General features: G+C 35.7%; 1 protein-coding gene across 1 annotated transcript; it reads left to right on the top strand.

The window, feature by feature from the left end:
- Positions 1 to 1,873: 1,873 nt before the first annotated feature.
- Positions 1,874 to 24,624, top strand: LOC113970095 (aromatase). Its single transcript, XM_027688622.1, has 10 exons — positions 1,874 to 2,005; positions 9,231 to 9,398; positions 11,027 to 11,177; positions 13,591 to 13,745; positions 14,339 to 14,515; positions 15,203 to 15,317; positions 16,774 to 16,888; positions 17,492 to 17,654; positions 18,954 to 19,195; positions 21,134 to 24,624. The coding sequence occupies exons 2-10, from the start codon at positions 9,254 to 9,256 to the stop codon at positions 21,383 to 21,385; spliced, it is 1,515 nt and encodes a 504-aa protein (XP_027544423.1). The 5' UTR covers positions 1,874 to 2,005; positions 9,231 to 9,253; the 3' UTR covers positions 21,386 to 24,624.
- Positions 24,625 to 25,865: the final 1,241 nt, after the last annotated feature.

The raw sequence follows: 25,865 nt of genomic DNA, 5'->3' as shown, positions 1-25,865 counted from the left end.
GTTTGTCCAGACTAACAACTGAAAAGAAACAAACTGAGAAATGGACATAAATCAGCCTCAACACTGAGCTCCTGCAGAATGTAAATACCCCCAGTCTACAAGCAGAAAAAAACATACAGTTGTGACTTGGAAAAACAAAAAAAATATTAATGCAAGACTTCGCCCTAAACATTTAGGTAGGCTTAAAACTTAAAACCAACTATCATCTCTTTTTGAAATAAAGTAATTTTAACACTTTCAGAATATCAGATACTATGCAACAGGTTTCAACTATTACTGTGTCTAAATACAGGACACAATAGAATTGAAGTTCTGCCCATTTTTGCTTGTACTGTAAACAAATCCCTGCATGATAAATAGATATGGAAGAGTGTGTGCACATGGAAAAGGAACAAGAGTTCAATTGTCAAATTGAAATTACGTTGGCTTGTGGTTGTGTAAGCTGTGTCTCCTCAGCAGGGTTGCAGTAATGCCACAAGAATTTCTGCATGAATTCAGTCCTTTTTCTCCCCAAACTTATTTAATTAATTAATTTTATTAATTAAAGAAAGGCTTCTCAAAAGAGATTTCACATTCAATAAAATTCTAGGACTCTTCCATCCTTCCCCAAGTTAAAAATATTCCATCACTAGAACTATTGTACATAACCCTTAAATACCTTCTGCTCCAAGTGAGGTCATAGTTCCCTAAATGTAAGACCCTTTTCCCCATTAGATGGGTTTTCTTATTAACACTGTTCTAATTTGTTTCATTCATTCTTTTTACATGCTAATGCTAAAGCCTTGAGTGAATTCAGAAAAAGAAGAATGAAAACATTTTACAGAAATCTTTTACATTTGTGTCCTGACAGTGAGAGACAAGGATGCACAGTGTCTTACTGCCAGAGGATGTAACACAGCCTTGCTGAAAACAGAATTGAGGGACTCAATTTTCTAAACTTGAGAGTACTAAGCAAAAAAAAAAAGATGATTTTGACCTATTTTACAAAACAGTCTGTTTGGACTCATAGGAGTAAATTTATGGAAGAGGCATCTGAGCCTGCTAAGGATTTCCCATAACAGACATTGAAACAATTTGGACTTCTCTTGGTGCTTCAGATCAGTGAGTAACAGGCACAAGTACCTTATTCATGCTTCTGTGTTAGTCTCCTCTTTTAATAACATCAACACCTTTTCCTATGGTCATTACTTTAATGTTTCCTGTAATCATTTAGTGCAGTTCTTGGAAATAATTGGATTTCAGTAAGTTAAGTTTGTTAGTTGCCCAAAGCTAGAGCAAAAAAAAAAAAGAAGCATCACAAAGCAAACAACCTTTAGTTTAGTCATTAGTCACTCTGAATGACTACAGTTCAGTCATTATTAGTTTAGTGGCCATTATATATATAGTCATTCTGAATGACTATATTATCAAACCAACTGGGAACATAAAGGAAAGAGCACAAAAGGATAGTCAATTATTCCTTTCCTGTGTCAGTGCAGGATTATATCTTACAACGTTATTGACAACTTTATGCATCCCAATTTTAGCATAAAACTTTTGGACTTCCTTCCTGTTGGAAATCAAAAATACATTTAAATATGCTAAGCAAAGAATTAATATAATTTCTGCTAGTTGCACCTCCAGTTAAATGACAAATCTCTTTCCTTGTTCAGAGGCAACAAACGTAATTATAAACTTTGTTTACTTTTGTGTTTTACTCTCCAGTCACAGTTCTCATCAGCATTAGGCATGTGTGTCTCTGTCACTGGCTACTTTGCAGCAGATACATTGAGATGTAGAGGTAAAATTACAAAATTTTCCTTTCAAAGCAACAGCCCCTGATCTATTACAATAAACAAACTTCCATCTCTAAGCAACTGATCTCTTAGCAACAAGAAGCACCTGCATAAAAGATGCTACAGAGAGTGATCACCAGAAAACCTATTCAGATCTTTAAAAGGAGCACATCAGTGACAAGGATAGCACTCTCCACCGGTAAAAATCCAGAAGTAACAAGAAGACACAGGTAAATTTTCAATTCATATTACAGCATTTTTCTTCAAACAGTATGAGTGGGACAGTACATAAATTGTTTTTTATTTTGCTTCTGAGTGGGAAGTGCACCTTCTGGAGCTGCTTTAATCTGAGTTACTGTAATTATCTTTGTGTAAATTACATGCTGTCACTATTTAAAGAGAGATTTATTTTTTTTAGTAGAAAATCTGCAGGTCTTCAGCCAAATTCTTGGTATTAAGACAACAGTAATGTGTTATGTATTTTGTAAGTATTCTACAAAGTTTTATTTTAAGAAAAAATAGCACAATGTTCTTGCAGAATAGTCATCCTTAGAAAGTGTTAACTTCATTCAACCTTTCAAACTGTTTATATTACAATAAGAAATACTAAATCACTTTAGTTTTTTTAGATGCAAGCTCCCCGATTAAAAACCCAAACCTGTTCACTGTTTCTGTGGTCTCTGTTTTAATTCTTTTGACTCTCAAGTAGATTTTGTTGATGTGTATCACGACAAAGTTAAGGTAGAATACATATCATGGGATGGACACTGGCAGCTGTTGCTGTACAGCAATGTAGAACTGGTTGGAAAGTGAGTGAATTTGGGCAAGCCAACATTTCCAAGCATCATTATCACAGCAGGGAAAAAATGGATTGTAATTGAGGTCAAAAAAAGGTCATCATGTAAAACAAGTCTGGAACTGACTTGGAGAAGTTTTTTATTCTATCATAGCTTGATCTCTCTCAGTTGGTGCTTGCTGTAGAAAAGTGTTGTCTTTCTTTCAGCTACTATATCTTAGTTAACAATTATTTCTGGTTAATGAAGTCATTTGCAGGAAGAATGGTTAGAGAGTAGTCATGCATTCTTCCTTAGTCTTGCTTTTTCAAATATCCAGACAAAATTTTCTTCAGAATCAATTTACATACTTTGATAGAATAATTGATATTAAATATCTTACATAATACTTGAAAAAATTAATTTATATTTCTTAGAGAGTCATCCCTTCTGTGTCAATTAAATTTTTGCTTCAATTGATCAAGGTATTTGCTAGCAATAAAAGTACAATAGCAGAGACATAATTATGGTAGAGGGAGCTGCCTTTTACCTGATAAATCAGAAACAAAACCACCTACCCACTAGCAACAGAAACTGGTAGCAGCCACATACAGAAGACCCTCCTCATACAGGTCTGCTTTGCCATGGTCACAACAAGGGTGTCTGATAAAAAGCAGATTAGAGAGAAATTTCTTTCCACAACTGGTTAGTTTTGAGTTAATTAGATCTTATGGTGTTCTAAGGAAACTTTGAGGTAGACAGGCAGTAAAATCCAGTCTTACCAATACTGCAGAAGTTTGCTTACCTCCACAGCTCTCTCTGAGGCTCACAAGCACTGACACACCTGTGCTGCTTCAGGAGATGGAATGTTTCAAATGAAACCCCTTTACCATCTAATGTAGATAAAACTTTTCATGGACCTTATGGTAGTTTCTAAGCAGCAATGAAACTTCTTGTGAAAGGCACTAAAACTGGCAGGTGATTTTTACAAATCACACATCAACCATTATGTAAATCACAAAAAAAGAGGCACTGCCTTTACTACAGTTATCCAAACAAATAGTAATATTCAAATGGAGTCTTACACTTTTGATGTATTTGTTTCCCTGGCAAAGAGTTTATTCTGCATCGACCAGTGAAGTCCCACTCACGTGATAGTACAAGTGGTGCTGAGAAAACTTAATGACCCAACTGACTCCAGACAACAGGAGTGTCAATGTTTACAACAGTTCTGCAACTCCAAATTTCTCTGCACCTTGAAACTCACTGTGCACTCGGAGTCAGAGGGGTGAGAAGAAATCAAGTGTTTTGAACACTGAAGCAGATACAGTTGTAGCCACCACCACCATGTAACAATGCAGCAGCACTTCATAAGTGCTACTAAAGGCAGCTGACAGAACTTAAAAACTCAGAGAAGCATCCTCTAGGGATAGATCCTGGTCAGCTGAGAGACAGAGTAACGCTGTCACAAGAAGGCTCACTAAAGTGAAGAAAACCACAATTCCAAATCAGCAGAGGCATCAAACGTAACAATCTTTCTTATCTCATGGTACAGACGTTTTTTCAACACCACAAAACCATGGACATGTTCTGCATTTTTGTTTCACTTGCCCTCTGACACAACATTAGGCTCCCACCTCCTCCTTCACTTGCCAAGAGCCCCTTTAGATCACCAGGATAATCATTACTAAATCCCCACCTCCAAGCTTCTGCTGAAAGCTGCCACCTCTTCTTTCCCTCCTCCTCCTCCTCCTCTAACCTAAACAACAGATAAATTTGTAAGTACTATTTAGATTAGATTTCATAGTAATCAAGTGGCACAGGATTATTCTACAAGGCTATAATAACCATTCAACACTGCTAGAATACATTTCCATAGTAATTAGATGTGATAGAGCTCCACAACTACACAAATTCCAACCCACTGACTCAAACTCTAGAAATGGTTGAAAAAGAGATTTATTCCCTAATTTTCACATTTTACCATATTTATCTTTCCTTTGAGTTGCAGAAGACTGAGTTAAAAGTAGAAAATAGACCTAAACTACAAGCCAGAGTGCTTTCAGAAACAGAGTAATATAAACACCTAATTTTCAAAAGGCTGCTCTGCACGTTGTGCTTGCAAATGAAACCATATATAATGTGACAGATGCCACCTGGAGCAAAGGATCAGGTCACTAAAACACAGATTCAAAGCAAGTGAAAAATAATTAAGAAAAAATATTACAAATCCAAGACAAAAAACATCACAAGCATAATGCAATATCAGATAGTCAATAAATTGTGATGGAAAGCTCCCTGTGACATCCCCATTGCATGCTGAGAGAATTACAGCATTAGAAGAGACCACAGAATACCAGGTAGCAAACAAACATGCAATCTGATGCTTACAGAGTAATTCTACTTCTCAGTTTATAAGGAATGGTAAGCACTCTTAAGTTTAGAAAAGGCTTCTGAGGTGTTCTTAGCATAAAACCCCACAGACTTTCAAGGCAAGACAATCATTCTATCAAGGATGTGACATATGTTTTACACCTGATGATAATTATCCACTTCAAATTAATCCTTTAAAAGGAATGTAACCACACAAAAAACCCCCATAGATTATTTGACTTTTTAAAATTGTTCTTATAACAGATTCAATGCAAATGCAACAAATTTTGCAATAGTTCCACATATTCAACAGGTGGGAAAAGAATTTCTGACTTTGCAATAAAATCCACAATTTAAAGGCAATTTACAAGTAATTGTATGAAACTCCTTCAGTATGAGCTCTATGGAAGAGGTCTGACATGCAGCCAAGAACCAGACAGTTCTCATCCTGTGATAAGTGTTATAATCCCAATACAGCAAGATACTTATATGCCTAGAACTAATTAAACTCAACTAATTTTTCAAAGGTACTGTTTTCCTGTATCAACATTGGCAAACACAGTGGTAAAAGGGGAGCAGATCTGTAAAACAAAACAGTTGATGATGATCCACTTTCTACATTGTACACATTTCATGGGAGTTCAATATACATCTAGACAGGTTTTGTCATTTGAATCCCCATTAAAAGCTGGTGTGTATGAGCCCATCATCACACCATGAGCTACTTCCACCCAAAAATCCCCCATTTGATTGGGAAAAATAAAGAATTACTGGGTTTATATAAGCCAACATTTATTATTATTATTATTATTGTGTGAAATAAGTCTATTTTCCAAACTGTTTAAACCTAGATCAGTTGCTCCAGATGCTGCTAATACTGGTCACCAATATTTGGGAATTTATAAAAAGGAGCAGATTTTTTTTTTTTCTCCATGTCTCTCCTGACAGATGAACCACTACAAAGGAAAGAACTCCAGGACACAAGAATGGCTCTTCAACACTTGTATGATCTCCTCCTTCTCAAAATTATCAGAGATTTTCAGCTCCAATTCTATAATATGATTCTATGAATTTGCTCTTTTACTGACAGAGTCATTAAGTACAAAGCTCTAAGTGGAATAAGAGGAGTCAACACATCTGTCCCTTAGATATATGGGCTTTTCTCTTTACTGTGGACCTTGTCACTATTCCTCATATCACCTTTAGCAATAACAGAACCTACATTCTCCCAGGGTTTTATAGTCAAGACTTAAAAATCAGTAATCCAAAGGGCCCTCTGCTGGCAGATGGTTTCCCAGCTGTTAAGGTCCATGAGTACTCTCAGGGCAGACAGGCAATCATCTATTTTGTCACTGAAGAACTTTCTTATTATAAATCTCTTTTCCCACACTCAATGGTGGGATTTTAAAAGCTTTTCTTTTTGCCCCATCCTTCTTCTACCATATAAGTAACAATCTGAACCAATAAACCCTTCTGATCTGACACACACATCTACCAGCTGCGAGGAAAGGAAATGACCTATAGAAGATTTCAACACAAAATTAGCAAGAGTAGTGAAAACTTCTTTCCTGCACAATGGGCACTCTACTTTTGCTCCATTTCTAAACTTTTTCAGTCTATTCAGTGACTACTTACTATAAAAATTTGTTTGGCTGAGCTTTTATTAGGAGTGACTTGCCTCATGGACAATTCCTAAAAAATACAACGGGTACAAGTAGGACAAGCAGTTCAGTTGAAATATATTTAAATGAATTTTTCCTGATCCAATTTACTTCAAGCAGTTCAGTTGAAATATATTTAAATGAATTTTTCCTGATCCAATTTACTTCTGAAATAAAAAAAAAAAAGGCAGTTCAAATGCAAACCCTGAAACTCTGCTTGGATCATACTCACAGAAATGAAGCAAAGAACTTCTCAATACAGGAAATGTAAACTATTTGTTTTAAGACCTTGAGAAGTCACTTTGACTAAAAATAAGATTATGTCGAGAGTATAAAAAGGAATCAAATTTAATTCATTGCCTTTAATTCTTTTATCTACATGAGAGCACAATCCAGGATATAAAACTTCAATAAATGTAACAGCAAGGTGCACACTGATGTATTGGACATACCACAGAAAAAAGAAAAATTCTTTTACTAAAATGATGAAGTTGGGACAATCTAGAACCTAAAACTCAATCCATTCCTATCAGTATGTTTTGAAAAGACAGAAACCTGCCTCCATGTCTCTGTCAAAACAAAGATAAGCTTCAGCTGTGAATAACTAAGAACTGAGCAAGATCAAAACTCAGGGTTGATTTTCAGAAAACAAAAGGGGGAGTCTCATGCTTGCAAAGTACACCATGCAAACATATCAGGGCCTTGACCTCTGGCAGGGCTCCACCTACGGATAGAATATTGACAGATGCACATTTGGAGGAATGAAATTGGTTTATTTCATAGCACCCAAATGCACAACCAACTACAGACTTCTCTTCGTAGGGAACAGGAGGCAGAGAAACTACTGTACACACAACAGGCTCTTGGAAATGAAAAAAAAACCAAAACAAAAAAACAACGCACATCAGAGCCCATCCGTGTCAATGGAGTACAAAGATGAAGGGGATCCAGAGAAAAAACAACAAAAAAGTGAAATTCTGTGCCTTAAGTGCAGTTATTTCCTTCTATAATGCTGTAAGCTCATATTAGGGAAAGGGACTGAAGGTGATAAAAGTATTTACATATTCCTGCAGGCGTGCTTTTTTTTGTGATAACAAATAGCATTCAAGGAAATCTAAACTAATAAACACCATAACACGATAAAAAATACTTAAATACTTTTGATTACAAAACCTTTTTGTTCACAACATGCAAGACAGCATAACAGCTGGATGTGTACAAGATGTACATGAACACTCCCAGAAGAGCAGTAGTGCTATATATTGGAATACCATGATATTTCTAAAAGGTCATCTGGTAGATTGGTAATTTTGGATCACAGCAATCAGCCAAAACACTGGAGCAGGGCATTCACCTGCAGGTTTCAAGCCACTGTTTGCTCCCCTCCCCAGAGTTTTGCCTGTACTCAGTACATTGTCTGCTTTGACCATAAACAGTCTCCTCACTATCTAGAAAACATCTCTCACATTCTTGGCTTAGTTTAATGTAATTATAGCAGGGATAATCACTACAAAGCAAGTGTAATCGTTTTTGCAATGTGAGACCAAAGCACAAGACAAACAAGAAAGCACTTGCTGAAAGTAAACTGTATCAAAAAGCTTCCTGTTAAGTAAATATAATCCTTCAATTTTGAAATATAGTTGCAGAAAGAAACAAAAGAAATCTGTTCTTGCCAGGGTAGATTCAGAAGCTGTTTTATTAATAAAATACTGGGCAGATGCAAGCAGTATTCTGTCTTTACGAGTTCTCACCCACAGAATAACATCTTCCTTATCAGGTACAATTACCTCTTATATTTTTTGATTTAAGTCAAAAAGATGCAAAGCAACTTGGAATGAATCCTTCTGCTCCCTCTATGCATAACAGACCTGTCCATTTTCTTGGATTTTCTTCCCTGTGCCAAGTGCTGGTTACTGCCTGAGGAAAAATACGGTGACAGATAATCTATGATCCTGTTTGTTGTGGCATATACTATATTTTTCAAAGTACTTAGCAGATGAACTATGAAGAAATGCAATACATCACATTACACTCAAAGGTTGACAAAAAACCCCCAACAAACAAAAAAACCACACCAAAACAAAACCAAATAAAAAATCCACCCCACAACATGTAATAAGTGTTTCAAACAAAAACATGAGGTTTATCTGCATCATTAAAAACTACCATAGTTATTCCGTAAATTCAAGAACTCTGGCACTACAGGCCTACAAGAATAGGAACAGCTAAGCAACAGAGGCAAAAACTTGCAAGTGAACTCATTCAGTGCTTCCACATGTGCTGAAAGTTTAATTTCTTGTGTTTTGGTTAGAAATTTGAGAGGAGTGAACCTCAGTATTGGCCAGCCAAGTCAATATCAGAGATAAAAGGTCTGTCAGCCAAAGTATCCAAAACTATGCTTCAACATCAAGGTCAGAAAATCTTTGTTATTCCCAAGCAAAAAGAGTGTCTGCTGCATGTCTGCTTGGGCTGGGGATGAAGCCTGTCCTGGCAAGCAGTCCCAGCAGTCACTCTCGTTATAAAATAAAGCTTCGTCAAGAGCTAATTTGCTCATTTATAAGAACTACAAAGGGATTGAGAGGTACCTACTAAAACTGAACACATCTGAGCGTTGACAACCTCTGCCTCTTTCCCGTCTCTCTCTAAAGCAAAGCAGAATCTCTTGGAAAAGATGGTCCTGGAAACTCTGAATCCAATGCACTACAACATCACCAGCCTTGTACAAGATACGATGCCAGTGGCCACAGTGCCCATACTCCTTCTCATGTGCTTTCTGTTTCTAATATGGAATCATGAAGAAACTTCATCGATACCAGGTAAATTAACTTTAGCTCTAGTGCCACCTAAAAGCTGTCAGAGTAATTTTTGTTTGTTTCTCAAATTTAAGTGAGAAAGTAATGGTGAATAATGATTGTATGACAACAAAATTTATTATGAGCCAGTTTAAATAATACAAATTTTTAAAGTAACTGATAAAAGAAGTCAGGCTCATTCTAACCTCAGAGCTTCCATAGTAACTCTGGCTTGACCATATAAGTATATGACATTTAGTTTTCACCTTTATTGTGTGTATGCTAGAAAGATATAATAACATTTTACAAACTGTAGTTGTTCACATTTTCATGTGCGTTATAAATTAGTTTTTACATGTTTTAAAGTTTAAATCTTTCTAAATTGTCTTTACTATAAAAATTATTATCCAGGAAATTATTCAGATTTTAGTAGATTCTCAATTTTTTTCTCCATGTTTAGCACTGAAGACCCTCCAGAACAGAACAACATCAAATGGCTTCCCTTTCCCTTCTGTGATGTTTTGGGGGCTCATGGTAGAAATCCCTGAGTCAGCTTATTTTTCATCAGATGTAATGCAATGACCTTCTGCATGAATGAGAACAGTGCACACATCTCCTGAAGGTGTTTGACAGGAATAACCCTAAACCAGATCAGTGACTCCTGATTCAAATTCTGAGAAAAGACCCTTAGCAAAGACCCTTCAAGGAGAAAGTATTCAGGGAAGGTTGTGCATTCTATTTGAATGTTTCATTGTATCTACAAGAAGATAGAATTAAGTTAATATGCTTTAAGTTTTCAGGTATTTAAATAATCTGGGGTCTTGTAATGCCTATTAGCAAAAGTTGAAACCATAAGCAACTTTTAAAATTTTTAAACAGTATACAAACTTGAGTAAGTACTTGAGGTTTTTTATGGAGTCAGATTCATATTTTACAGACCAAAGGGGCAAATATAGCTTTCCCTGAAGAAGGAAACTTCCTTTTAAAGGTAATTAGGGGCAAATTTTCTCTTGCTGTCTCCACTTTGTCCTTTTTGTTGTAAGAGAGAAATTTGTTGCTGAATTACAGTGGAATGATTTAGTTGAGAACTTTGTTGATTAAATGCTTATTAGTACGTTCTTAGCTCTTACTTCAGCATGTTTTCATAAGTTCACAACAGTACTCTTTCCTTTAAATATCTGTTTTCTCGCTTTAGTTTAAGTGACTTTAAAAGAAATATAACAACTACATTTAATCAAACCAAAAGGACACTGACTTTTGTAGGTGTTACTGTGACACTTCTAAACAAAATTCAGTCAAGATCACACAAGGGATTTGTTAAAATCACAAATTAATATATCACACGCATCTTTTCTAGATCATTTCTTCTTTCTAACTGTTGTCCCTCCAAACATATCTTTAAAAAGAGCAGCTGGAGGTTGGACAAGGAAGCAGTGACTGTCACTGAAAGCACTCCAGACTTCCACAAATATTAAGGGAGACTTCACCAATGTAGGTGCAAAGTTCCTCAGGCAGTTTCAGAACAGGATTGTTTGTGTGAACTGCCCAGTGCAGCCTGTGACTGCCACGTTAAAAGGCTCCTTTCAAGAGGGTGATGCTCGGGGATATTTTCTTGCCAGCTGAGACCAAACCTTTCTTCCCGTGTTCCTTAGGGCCAGGATACTGCATGGGAATCGGGCCCCTCATCTCTCATGGCAGATTTCTCTGGATGGGAGTAGGGAATGCCTGCAACTACTACAATAAGACATATGGAGACTTTGTGAGAGTTTGGATCAGCGGTGAAGAAACGTTTATAATTAGCAAGTAAATCCTCTACTTTCTATCCTTAATAACTTGAAAAGCTTTCTCATGTTTTGCAGCCTTTTCGCTACTTTTTTTCTAAAGCTGAACTGATGTTATTATTTTCAAAATTTATCCTAACATAAACCTTTTACTTTTTGCTATTCACAGATGCTTTCCCAATCTTTTGTTTCTTTAACAACTCTGCTATTGAAGTTTTGGTGAATTCTCTTAAATTTTTTGTGGAAAGGAAGATTAAGCACTGTGGCTCAGTCCTAAAAATCATTCATTATTTTACTATTCAATTTAATATGAGAATTACATTCTGTTCAGGAACCTAGACTGACTGCAATGAGGGATTAAGTCAAATTTTAGTTTCCTGTGTTCCTATTTCTCCTTAAAGTGGAAGTAATGCTTGAAGGTTATGGCTCCAATTCAACAATTTAATTAAGCAAATGCAGCTTTATGGGATTGTGAGTAATTCAACTCCAATTAATGGGATTATTCATAGGCTTCAATTATACACAATATTAAACATAATGCTAAACTGTAGCCTATCATTTTATTAGCTCCAGTGGATGTTTGCTTTCTTCTTGGATCTTCTGGATGCTTATGAGTTATACCATGAAAAAGAAAAGGAAAAAAAAGAGTGGTAAAATGTTTACCATGTGTAATCAATAAAGAATCACAACCTTTTTATTAGCAATATCAATCAACCCTTATTCAGCTTCCACTCTGTAAAAGCTTTTGAGAGACAATGCAGCACAGAGAACTATCACAGAATTTGCCATGTGATGCAAGTCAGCTTTATCTCTATTTTAACCTCTGCAGAAAAAGGTAATCGTGACAGGAAAACTATTTACATTCCTACCCTACATAGGTGTTGCAAATATCAACTATTGCAGTGAAATGTTTTGATAATTCTATGAATACTTTGAAAATACTACAAATTCTTACTTCTGCCTTTCACTGTCTGTGCTACCAATTCATCAGAAACAAACCAGGAGTGCTGACAAACAATGCCAGAGCTGTATCAGACTTTACAGTCAATACATTGCTTTTTTACAGATATTTTTTGCTTAAAATCATTGACTGTACATAGAAAACAAGTATTTAACTTTTTTTAAAGAACGTAGAAGAAAAGTTTTCAGCGGATCATAAATTCACTGCAAAACCAAATATAACCTGAATTCTGTAAAAGGATACTCTTTTCACTAATGGCATCTGAATTTTTAGCATCAATTCTAATATTGAGATGCTAGTGCACATAGGGAAGGACTTGTAGTGTTGGTTAAAACAGAAAATGTGTTTTGGAGGACTTCATTAAATAGTTTCATGAGGAAAATCTGCTTATACAAGGTCACTTGATGAAACCCTCCCTTAAAACATGATCCGTCTCCTGCGTAGAGATGTGTGGGATGGAAGGAAGCAAAATGAGCCTGCTGCACCTTTTCCTTCCTGGAGACAGCTGCTATAATTCAATAACATCTTCTCATGTTCAGGAAATTACATATGATGTCCCTTGATGTGGAAAAAACCTTTAAGGTTAACTTTACCTCTGGGTCACACAAAACCAGCACAAAACCCAGCACTGCTGCAGTCAATAGCAAAAGTCACATTTACTTTTCCTGATGGAAAAAATATGCTAAACCCATGTAAGAAGGCCGGGATTTGGTCCATAGGGTATGATACCTGATAAATAAAGTAGCACATTGTTTCATTTCAATCACTCTTCTGATTTTCTTTCTTTTTCTTGGAGTTTGTTTCGTTGGGTTTTCATCACATCCCCATTTCTGAAATGCTGGCTCCCTCTAAAGGAAATTGTATCTTAAAGCAACAATGCTGGTCACAACCTGTCTGCCAGCACCTGCAAATCAACCTGGCCAGCTGTAAAAAGAATTATACATATCAGGGATCTCCCTTACATATCTATTTAAGAATATTTATCTCACACATATCTGCATATTATGATGCTGCATATTTAAGTGAATCATGGATATTTATGCTTTCAGTATGTGTCTGGAAATTACCTAATAGCCACAAAAGTAAATACGTAATTTAGTCCACATCAAATATTTTACCTTATCCTCTGACATGTCTGACTTTGGTCACTGCCTGAGTGTATCTTACATACCTACATATTTCTATGTATACACCCTATTCAGTTTAAAATCTTGGTAACCATTTGCATTTTAACAAAAAATAGTTTTAAGTCTAAACAGAATACATTATTGCTCTAATATAAATTCTGAAGGTATTTATCATCAAGATTTTTAACTATGTAAAAGAAATATTTCACGTTAAGCATTATACTTTCTGCTAAATTAAGAACGCAAATCCACATTTCAGAGAAACTGTAAAATGTCAGAATAAAAATGCTGTGTACAATCTACGAAACGGTGGTTTTGTTTTGGGCTTTTTTCTCATCCTCTCCCAGATCCTCAAGTGTATTCCATGTAATGAAACACTGGCATTATGTGTCTCGATTTGGAAGCAAGCTTGGATTGCAGTGCATTGGCATGTATGAAAATGGGATCATATTTAACAACAACCCAGCACACTGGAAGGAAATTCGACCCTTTTTCACCAAAGGTAAATCAGTGTGTGCTGACACACTGCACCACTGTAGCACAGTCAATCTTTTCTGAAATGCTGTTCTCTCCCCGGGTTCAGTATGTCCCAGTGACATTAGAGGTTGCCAGCAGGTTGCTGCACAGGTACAAGGCTGTTTCAGAGCACCCAGGAGTTATAATTTGAGAAATCTCCACCATCCTCCCCACAAATCTCCAAGCTCACTTCCCTGCTCAGTGTCATTGCAGGCAAATGAGACGGGACATCCACAGAGCCTGTGGTGCAGATGAGGCTGTGGATACCCTCCCAATCAGAAGGGCTGCCCAAATTACGCCAAATATCTTTGCATGACATGGCACAAACCTGGCATAAAATGTGTGAGGTACAAAGTGGATGGATACAAGCAAAGTTCTGGCTTTGGGTTCATCGCCGTTTTAACTCAAAATGCTTTCATTTTTCTTTCAGAGGATGATAAATCAGTTAAGTTTCAGACTGATTTTATACCAGCCACTGACATGATAGCGTTTGCCATTTTATTGACACCGCTATCACCAATTGAGAAGTTATAAATAAGGTATTTTGAATTAACAAATCATTTTGCACGTGTGTTTCAGCTCTGTCCGGTCCTGGTCTGGTTCGGATGATAGCGATTTGTGTGGAGTCAACAGTGGAGCACCTGGACAAACTGGGGGAAGTGACAACTGAACTAGGAAACATCAACGTGCTGAACCTCATGAGACGGATCATGCTTGACACATCTAACAAGCTTTTTCTTGGGATCCCTTTGGATGGTACTAAAAGCTTTATTTTTATGCCTTGTGATGAATCTAAAGTGCTTGCCCAAGGAAAATTCACTGACATCACTCAGAAGTATTGTTTCAAAAAACAGAGCAAGAACAGGCTCTTATATCACCATATAATTAACTGAGAATGATTTATTATCGTTTTAGTTAGAAAAGAGAATTTTATATGACCAAAAATATACATTAGGTTGTCACATTCACCTTAATGAATAGTACCATTTAAAGAGATTTTTATGCACTGAGTTGGTACAATCCCAATATTATCTGCATTAAAGAATCTGAAACCTTTCCACCAAACTAAATTATTGCCTTTAGAAGTTCACCTAAAAATTTATGTCTTCTGCTATTTCTTCAGCCTCAAAGCCATATGAGAGAAATAATATTATCAGGATGTCTAAGTTACTTCATTTCAATATTCTGCAAGCATTCTGCTCCTGCTCTCCTGGGGGAGATTATGTGGCTCTGGTTGACACACCAATATGTCCTTTTAGCTAGTTACCAAGAGTTTTCACAACCATCTATTATACCTTTTCTACAGTGTGCTACAAATATTACCTACCAGTTGTTTATCAAATTCCCATGAAATTAGAGTAGGGAACAGGACCTTATTGTTAATTTTTCAGAATTATTTGTGTTCCCTGACTATTGACTTTTTTTGTTAATATTCATTTTCAGAAAATGCCATTGTACTGAAGATTCAAAACTACTTTGACGCTTGGCAAGCACTTTTATTAAAGCCTGACATATTTTTTAAGATTTCTTGGCTGTGCAAGAAATATGAAGATGCAGCGTAAGTATCAAAGTTTTACAAATCCTTTGCATAAGACTCTTTCTTTCTTATGAAGGAGATATTCCTCGGTGCTTTTCTCTGCCTTTTAGAAACTACAAGATGGTTGCTGAAGTCCCCTGTCCACAGAGCTAAGGTAGAACAAGACTTGCCACTGATGCTACAAGCAGATGATCTCAGGGGACAATTTAAAGTGTCTATTCAGTTCCAATTTATTCACTAAAATATTAGTTAATGCCAACTCCAATGTGAAACTCAGTTAAGATCACTGGTTCAGTTCAGACAAAGAAGAGCCATCATAGGGGGTGAAGTTACATTTGCTGCTTAGTTGAGGACAGTCCAGTAGTAGGTTACAGCTCATCAAAACAAGAAAACCCATCCACACTCAGGGCACAATCCCAGAAAGGCACAGATCTATTTATTGGTTATCTCAATGTGCATTTTTGAGTCAACAACTCAGTTCTGAATTAAACCTCAGTGCTCAGTGTGATAAACCTTTTCAAGGGGTTTTTCCTTAATAAGGAAAAAGTACATTTTGTCATCTTGTTCTTTGCAGAAACACAAAATGTCTCTTTTATTTTTATGATCTTGTTTGCTGTCTTTTGCCAAAAGAGGGCTGGCTCTAAAAAGAACTGGTAATCATTTTTTTATTTTGGATTTGTATTCCACCTAATGAAAGAAATTGCTACTTGGGAAGTGTGTGTAATAAGTTGTTTCGATAGTGCTATATAACATAAAGGTTTTAAGGGAAAGATGGAGGTTCATCTAAAGTAATTGACAGTTCTTGTGAACTAGACACAAGATTTGCCTTCTCTAACATTTGCTTGCTAGTTTTATTATGGCACTGATTGCTGCTTTATCCTGTAATGCAAATAATAGCCAAATGTTATGGCCCAGTTATTACTAGAAAGCCCCTGCAAGCAAATATTGATATTTCAAAAGCTATCCCATTAAAATGGATTTATTCATAAATTTCTACTACAGAGAAAAAAGATAAAGATTGCTGGACTTAAAGTAATGCAAAGAACCATCACAGGATATGAAGACTTCTAATATTCTTCTGATAAATTTTGCAAAAAGGACCATTTGCTTTTTCTAATACATAAAAGATGTTATAAATACTGAGAACTTTACAGGGACTGAAGTTTTAAATGCATTTATACCTACAGACCCAGTCAAAATTTTCTAACAAATGCAAATTAAAGCCTATAGACTTTATTCAAAACCTTTTCAGAATACTTTTTTTAAAAGAATTGCCTTCAAATCTATCTATCTATATATAAAATATATATTATTATTACTACTTCACAGAGAACCATATAACCATTCCTAGGAATACTTAATTTCTGCCATTCTTAGATGTTTTTCCTGGTATAATCTCTATATTTCTAGTCATTCCCTAGTGTATACTAGAAGTCTGCAGATATTTATCAATATGTTTGGTTTCATCTGTTTTCAGCAAGGATCTTAAAGGAGCAATGGAAACCTTAATAGAGCAGAAAAGGCAAAAGCTTTCCACTGTTGAAAAGTTGGATGAACACATGGATTTTGCATCCCAGTTGATTTTTGCACAGGTATTGGAAATGTACTCAAAATATTTCTGAAAATCAACTGATTTTTCTGACATTCTCCTGAACACAGGTTTTGCAACTTAAACTTCATGTACCTCTCTGAAAATCATGTCATCATAAAAGGATGCCATTTATTGGTGTTGTGAAGTCCCTAAAAATGATTTAAATATGAATGCTTATATTTTGTTATCAGGTGCTTATTGTATTTATTTTATGGCTTGAATAACATCCTTAAAACTCTTGCATCTGTCCCTGAATGTCCTTCTGTCTTTCTCTAACCTCAGTGTTTTATCTTGATGTATTACCTTTTGTTTGCAAAGGTTTCAAATACTATACAAATCCTGTCTTGTATAATCTCTGCCAGCTCACAAACTGTGAGGAAAGGCAATAAACTAAGAAGAATCTGAGCTAAGAACAAACCCCTGTTTTTCTGTGAGATAACACACACCCATCAAAACATGGGTTTTCTATTTTTCTCTGAAAGACAAAAAACAAATGTTATTTAGCATGGGATAGACTGTCAAGAATTTGTACAGTCTGCAGGACCTTCGCTGGCATCAGAGGTCAGCAATCAACATTTTCTCCAAAACTTCCATTTTTTTTCAGAACAGAGGGGATCTGACTGCTGAGAATGTGAACCAGTGTGTGCTGGAGATGATGATTGCTGCTCCTGATACTCTGTCTGTGACTCTCTTCTTTATGCTAATACTGATTGCAGAGCACCCCACAGTGGAAGAGGAGATGATGAGAGAAATTGAAACTGTTGTGGGTAAGCAAGAGCTGCAAAGTCAGTGATGTAGGACTATAATTTTGCTTCTGCAGTGATCTAATTTCAATAATTCACAGCCTGAAAATTTTAAGTGTTTTCTTCTAACAGAAGCATTGGCTGTAAAACACATGAACTACCATTATATGCAAAAGATTTTATTCAAGATCAAATGAAAGAAGATGTGCAATCTGTAAAATAAATTAAAGTAGGAATCATCAGAATTGATAATCTGTTAGAAAGAATGTGCTGTATTCTCTCCTCAGCAGCAGCAGTGGAAATCAACATTCACCTCATAAGTTTCTTTGAAATTGCTTTCCATTTACCTTGAAATAGCAAAAGGGAACACTCAGTTCAAATACTTCTAATCACCAATATTTTTCTGTGATAAAATACAGAACTTCTCTAAGTTTCACTATAACTGTAGAAGGGAAAGACTAGAGAAAATTAAAATTATATTCTGCTGTCATCCATTTTGATCTCAAATTGGTCTTCTCAAAGTACTAATTACTAACTATTCAAAACACAATCAAGATATTCCAAATTTGTATTCTTTCCTTTCTCTAGACTTCATTCAAAGCCTGACACTGAACTAATATAGAAACTAATTTCATCCACTCTTATTAGAGATTTACTTCTGGTCTGTTAAACACTGGAAAATGTATAACAAGTCCTTTACTCTTTTTCAAAGGTACTTTTATTAAACCTTATTTTATTGTCCTCATGAGAGTTGAGTGCTCAGCTTACTCCTTTTCCCTATTTCTTTCTGATAGCCTTCATCTCTTAAGGCAGTAGAATGTTGTTGCCTTTTCCTTCAGCCAGTAACCAACAGTGGGTAGCAAACTTTTATCTTGCAAACCTCCTGAGCTGCACATCCAGCCAAACCCATCACGGGGTGAAAATTTAAGGTCCCCACAAAGTTATCTCCCACCTCCAGACTATTCCCGAATTCTGTTGATTCTGTTTGCTGTCAGCTGTTGGAAGATTTATCTGTGTCCTGTTGCTCCCTCATACAAAAGCCAGGGAAGGACTTTCAGAGTTCTGTTGCTGACACGAAAGGAGAACAAAGACTCAGTGTATTAACAAGAAGGTGAGAGATCATAAAATAAACTAGGGTTTGTGCTGATGAACATTATTCAGATTTCCTGAATAACTAAGGCTACATAAAACTCCTTAAAAGCTGTTGGATCCTTCCTACCATTTCAGAACCTGAGAACCTTCCAAAAATGTTTTGATATTTCTATAATGAAGTTATCGCATTAAAACCAACTAACATCTTCACCATCTGCTTTATTCCTCAAGGTGACAGAGACATACAAAGTGAGGACATGCCAAACTTAAAAATCGTGGAGAACTTCATTTATGAGAGCATGAGATACCAGCCAGTTGTGGACTTGATCATGAGGAAAGCTTTACAAGATGATGTAATTGACGGATACCCCGTGAAAAAGGGGACAAATATTATCCTCAATATCGGTCGCATGCATAAGCTTGAATTCTTCCCAAAGCCAAATGAGTTTTCTCTTGAAAATTTTGAGAAAAATGTAAGTTTTCTACCTCATTTCTTATGGAACATTGGGTATTGTTTACTGTTAATGTCTCTTCCTCTTATTTTGATCAAGAACTTCGTGACCGTAAGACTGTTTTCCCTTTGTCTAAGTGCCTCGTCACCTATATATCCTGCTTATTATTATTATTATTATCATCAGATCTAGGCAGATATTTTTCTATCAAAATGCCTTTTAAATAAAAAGTAATTATAATATAGAAAGCAGTTTTTTCCGGACACAATAATTTTGCATAAAAATTTCTAATTAAATTTGCCAGGCACACATAGTTGCCATTATATCCCCTGACACTGGACAAAATAAAGCACAGACAGCAACTTCAGTTTCAAAGAAATAAGTAGATGACCCACTTTGATACACCAAAAATGGACTTATTATTAAAAACACCTGAAAAAATAGTTAAGCAAACAAAGGAACAAGCCAGAAAAACACCTGTAAGTTTTACATATTTCCTATCAAAAAAGCCAGGTGTACCACGTATGCCACACAAAAATGAGCACCAATCAACCTGGTTAGCATTTCTAAACTGCTATTTTATTACCCATAAAAAAACCTCTACTCAGTATTAAAAACAACAGCTCAAGAAAAAAGTCCGTAGAAAATTCAAGAAGGGAGCAAGTGATGAAGTTTATTGAAATTATTATTCACTGTGAACAGATTCCATTTTGCCACCCATTATTTTCATTCCGAGTATTTCTATCAAAATGGATGTCTTGCTTATTTTATGAGTACATTTTGCTACTAAAAATATTTCCCCTTGACCAAATATTTAACCACACATTTTCTATCTGACTTGATGCATTCTGTTTGCCACATAATTATTCTGGCAGGCTCAATTTTCCCACAGTTCCCCAAGTGAATAGCAATCCACAGCATTATTTATGATAAGATGCCATTGTTAGAATCTAAACATTTTTCCATTTTCCCAGGCTGTGCATTTGCCATTGTGCTGTACTGCCAGCTGCTGTACTTGCTCTGTATGATAAACACTTGTATTTACGTATCATTTTTCAAAAAGCACAGCTCAGTTTATTTGAAAAAAAATTTAAACAGAAAACATTTTTCTCAGTCTGAGAATAGGGAGAAAAGGACACTTTTTTCCAGATGATTTAATATAAGCCAACCTTTTCTACTCTATTCTTAGGTTAAATAGGAAATCAGAACACAGCTAATATCTTACTTTTTTAAAAGGAAGTTACACAGATGAAGAAAAATAATTTATTTATAGCCAGACTTTCTTTTTAACGCATCTATTCAGTGTCAATAAAAGTAACAGAAACTGGCTGTGCATTCTTCAATAGTTCTGTGGATCCTGCATTTCATATTTCAATTGATAGGACAGAAGACAATTTTATAAGTATTATCTCTGTATTAGATTTCAAATAAAATTTTTAACATTACATTTTATGAGAAATTAGTTCTTGGGAACATTACCTTTATAATGACAAATGTAGTGGGTATATAGCTTTATGATTATCTTATGATTCTCTTTAGATAAGGCATCAGCCTGTATTTCAGATATTTATGAGCTTTATAATGAACATTTTCTGATGAACTTTTTAATGACCTTTAATACATTTGAAGAACAGAAGCTTCACTCCATTTCACAGCTTGGGCTTAAATCCCTGTAGTTCACAGGACAAACAAGCTGCAATAGGTGGGCAGACTTACATTGTTTAACTGTGCACTCCCTGCCACCTGAGCATTTCAAATATCACATACCCCTGTTGGTGTCTGTAGTTTGGCCTGACTTGGGTGGGAGGGCTGCCCAGTCTGAAACAAGTGATTGCTCCTAAAAAATTACTTCCACAAGTTTTTCCACAATATACCTACTACCAATCTCCGTCATAATTTTGGCTACTTTTATGAATAAAAACTTGTCTTAAATTTTATTCCTCTTGTTATTCCGTGCAGGTCCCTTCGCGCTATTTCCAACCCTTCGGATTCGGCCCCCGGAGCTGTGTAGGGAAGTTTATTGCCATGGTAATGATGAAAGCAATTCTGGTGACTCTTCTAAGGAGGTGCAGAGTACAGACAATGAAAGGAAGAGGCCTTAACAACATCCAGAAAAACAATGACTTATCCATGCACCCCATAGAAAGGCAGCCTCTGCTGGAGATGGTTTTCACACCGAGAAGAAACACAAATGAGGATCAGGGTGACTAAAATGGATCAGCAGTAGAGTTACAGGGTTTTCTCAGCCACAGCCACTAAGAAATACTCATCTTTCCTAGTTAAATACTTAGAGTAAAACGTTTTGTTGTCCCGGGATGACAACTTGTTCTGCCTGTACAGCAGAACCACAGGCCACAGTTCAAAAGATATGCATAATTCCTGACTACTTTTCAAAACCAAGTTCAAAGTTATGCCTTCCCTTTCAAACACTGCAAGTTCAGAGATTTGGGGTCAACAGAAGAACATGCCTGATGTATGTTTAATTCTGGCACTACGTGTGTCCTTTTTCCCCCCACCTCCCTAAAATTTAGCAGTATTTGACTACTCCAAAAACTCCAATCATCTGTTTTTGAAAACAGCTGAATGAGTAAAATTAAAGTTAATTTTAAGACTAAGAAACACTTTAAAATATTTAGGGCATATGTAAGTTACAAAAAAATGTTTGAAGAAGAAGTCATTCAAACATTTTTCCTTACCATGTTTTCCTGTCATACCAAAGACTTACAGTGTCAGACAGACTTTACCAAAAGAAGTAATTTTCAGAGTACTGGGTAATAACAGCAGTTGAGATAACTGCTCTGTGTTTTTAAAACCCAGTATCCCTGCTGCAGAACATCTGAAACATCTTAGTAAGACCAGCTGAGAATGAGGTAATGAATATGAAACATTAACACGAGTGTTACATGGAGGGGTAACACTCACCCTCACCTCATCTGGTTAATTGTAGAAATTTCCCACCTCACTTCAGTTAAGAAGTTTAAATTCTCTCCAAGTGAAGTTGTACCAAATCCTTTCTGACTCGATTTTAATTGCTCAATTCTACTTCAGACAGTAAGATTTGGAGTTGTTGCCCATGTTCCCACACCACAGCACAGGAGTGTGTCCCTCCCTAATTATCCAAATAGCCCCTGCTTCTTCTCCTGTAAGAGCACTGGGCTGTATCCTGCTCTCAAGAATCTTGCTTTATGCCCACTGATGTAGAGAGACTCAGCAGCATAAGAAGAAAAAAAACTGTCTGAAGAGGCAAATTTCACTGGATAAATGCTCACAGTTTTTTAGTGGCAAAGGAGAAAATTTCTGAAATAGCAAGCAGATTTCTAGAGAACATTTTTAAAGGTGTTTTGCATACACAGGTTTTTGTTTTAATTATGAACTAGGCTTACATTTATACTTAGTCCTTAACAGGAAAAAGCTAAAAAACTATCCAAGATGTCTTGTTCAAAACTGACCTGTCTTGAAATCTGTACAACCTGGGCATTGATATCTCTACTTGCCTAATGATGAGTTGGTAGTTTGGTCAAGAAGAGAGAGATCTTCCTGGCTTAACAACAACACTCCTTGACAGAGACTTTGCAGTTTCATTAAGCCTGAGTTTTCATACTGTGTAACACAAAGAGAGGGATTTTCTGGATAAAGTGCCTTGATAAAGACAACCAACCAATGTACAATAGGATTTATATTAATCTTTTCCTTCCAAGTCATTTAAACTATAAAAAGAAGAAAAAAAAAAAAAGGAGAAAAAAGAGAGGAAAATTGTTCACATCTTTTACTTTGAAAATATAATTACAATTAATTACATTAATTAATCTATTCCTTCAGACCACTGATCTCAGATGCAGGTCCAGCAGAGGAAGATCTATCCAGTACCATATAAAAAATGCATAAACCCAACAAATAATCATTTGTTCCAGCCCAGGGTAATGAATTAGGCTGGTGGCCTAGGATGAGAAGAGGAGCTGCATGTTTAGATCAATTCTCACAACAGTATGCAAATTTTCTAGAGCAATTTAAAAAAAAAAAATCAAACTTGAAAGCAGAATAATTTATTGCAGCCAGGTTACTTTTAAAGCTTCCTCCGTAACATTTGCATTGTACCCAAAAGTGACAACTGTGAAGTGCAATCCCACACCACCTGTACATACAGATGAAATTTGGCATTTGAAGACACATAAAAATAGGATTTAATGTCTAAACTCAATGGTCTTTTCCAACCTAAGGGATTCTACAATTCTAGGATTACTATTTTTTAAGTCACAAAGTGACACCGTGGTACGAATCTTTGGAATATCTAATGTAACCCCTATTTTTACATTCTCTGTATCCTTTAAACTAGGATATTGTTAGAGTAGCTGGGAGAAGAAAAAGAACAACAAAAGCCCCGAACACGGTTAAATCCCATTCTTACTTATCCTGTATCATAAAACACTCCAGGGTACTTCAGTGGACAAACATTTCTCATTTGTATGAGAACTCCAAAACCAAATCCACTGAAGGGAGTTTTTTTTCCTTAGGATTAAACTACTATTTTATACACAGGATGCATCTTTGCTTATTTCACACACAAAAGCATTTTTGTAGTGATGATTTACTCTCTGATATTCCCATCTCATAATTATAGGTCTCTCCCAAGTAAAATTTTTCTCAAGGTTGGAATTAATAAATTCTTATTCAAATTTTGAAATAATTAGATGAAATCAAATAGATAGAAAGTGCATGCTGTTCTGATTTCTGCAATGTATTACATTTTGTTGAATTTTTAGGTTGGAATTTCAGAAACATGATTACCATAATTACTCTATGAAAGAAATGAAGCAGTATCATTTTTTACTTTTTTGTAAGCAAGCCTACCAAATTATTTCCCATTGTATTTTAAGTATATTCCTCTGATATGCTTTGCACAGAGCCTTCCTGGTCTTCAGATTTCTACAGTACTTAGTTTTGTCCTCATTTGGACAGCAGACCTGTTAATGAATCTGAGCTGCTAACTAATCTGAGCCATTAGCTCATCTGAGTTCCATTCTCCCTGACTCGATTATGGCTGTTACACAGTGGTCTATTTGCATGAATATTTGCACTATAAGGTCCTTTTCCCCTTCCCATACACTGACATCTGCTTGAGAACTGCAGTTGGTGAAGCAGCATTTCGAAGCTTGCCATGTGGATATAAACAGTTTCCATCTTTTCAATGTACATATACCACTGTACAGAACAGAGCTCTGATTTTAAATGGTGTTTTATTACCAAGTACTGTAAAAATGTGACTTTTTAACCACATGAAGTCTACTGTCATCCAGTGACTATTCCATGAATGTTCAATACATTGACACAGAACAAACTTGACGATTTTGTTTTATACATCGCTGTGATTATGAGCTGCTCACAGGGAATAAATGTAGATGTTGTTAGAAAATAAAATAATGATCCAATAAAAGTTGTATGCACAAAACCAAGTCTAAAGTCATGTTTCATCGTGTTTTCCCAACCTGAGAATCACAAAATAGTAATAAAGTGTGTGTGTCTGCATGCATGAACTGATTACTGAAGTATTAGATACAAGGATGAAATCTGAGATGTTCTAAAATCAAATTTTTCGTTGATTTTAGAGGATATATGATTGCAAAGATATTTTTCATAACAGTAAGAAAATATAAAGTAATTTAAGTTCATACAAGACTCCTTTCCTAGGAAGGCACTTTATCAAAGCCTTAAAAGAAGGGAGAAGAGGTCGTTTTTGGTGACTCTTAAGATAATGGGGATTAGTGAATGTAACAAAAACCTTGGTTTGATGATACAAAGGGCTCAGCTATCTGTGAGAAAAGTGTCTAAAGTAATAAAAAAAATGAAACAAAGAAAATAATTAAACTGACTGCACAGTTCAAAGTAAATTTCATCTCTTTTTCTACTCATAATGAAACGGTGTGACAAATTCAGTTTGCATTCAATACCTACTTTATTTCACTGTCAAATAAAAGCTTTCAGAGTGATAATTCTTACACCTGGCTAAGTGACAGAACTGGAAGGTAGTAAAAGGCACATGAAAGGAAAAAGAAAAATAAATCACAAGAACTCCTTAACATCACCGTAAATAGAAAGATTTTTCAGACAGTAACCTGATCTTGAGACGCTCTCAGTGAAAACACTTATCCTGGAATTTTATGAGCTTTATTAGTAATTTTTAAACATTAATAAAGAATTTTGTTTTATAGATTGTTCACTTTCATTGTTCATTGGATTGTGCTACAATCCAATGTTATACCCTCAGTTAATACCTCATCAAATTCAGTTCTAACTTAAATAGAAAGTTGCAATTGACGGTTTATAGGAGGAAAGGAATATATTACTATTTGATACAGGAAAACAGTTAAAACGTTGGACCAAATCTGCTCAGATCTGTGGTGAAATAAATCCTTCTGTAATTTAAGACTGGAATTTGCTATTAATTAGCAAATTGCACATTTTAAACAGGTAGTTATCTGGGACTTAAGTGGTTAACACTGTTAGGGCTCAAAACAACTTTACCCAGCTACTATTATTGTAAGCCTTAAATTTTATGGTGTCTGTTTATAAAAGTGCTAGGTTTGCATACTGTTATAACTCTAATGTTTTCAATGCAGACAATGTTTACAATGTAGACAAAACCCACCGTAGCACTCATTCCATTCAAACGCATCAATGCATTAAAAAGAAAATC

The sequence above is a fragment of the Neopelma chrysocephalum genome, unplaced genomic scaffold (genome assembly GCF_003984885.1).
Source record: "Neopelma chrysocephalum unplaced genomic scaffold, ASM398488v2 Primary Assembly neopelma1_75, whole genome shotgun sequence".
NCBI lineage: Eukaryota > Metazoa > Chordata > Aves > Passeriformes > Pipridae > Neopelma > Neopelma chrysocephalum.
This window is presented reverse-complemented; position numbering and strand designations above follow the sequence as displayed.

Coding starts and splice junctions, on each gene's coding strand:
- LOC113970095 (XM_027688622.1), top strand. CDS start 9,254: ATGGTCCTGGAAACTCTGAATCCAATGCACTACAACATCACCAGCCTT. Junction 14,516..15,202: donor TCTTGGGATCCCTTTGGATG/GTACTAAAAGCT, acceptor ATTCATTTTCAG/AAAATGCCATTGTACTGAAG. Junction 16,889..17,491: donor CCCAGTTGATTTTTGCACAG/GTATTGGAAATG, acceptor ATTTTTTTTCAG/AACAGAGGGGATCTGACTGC.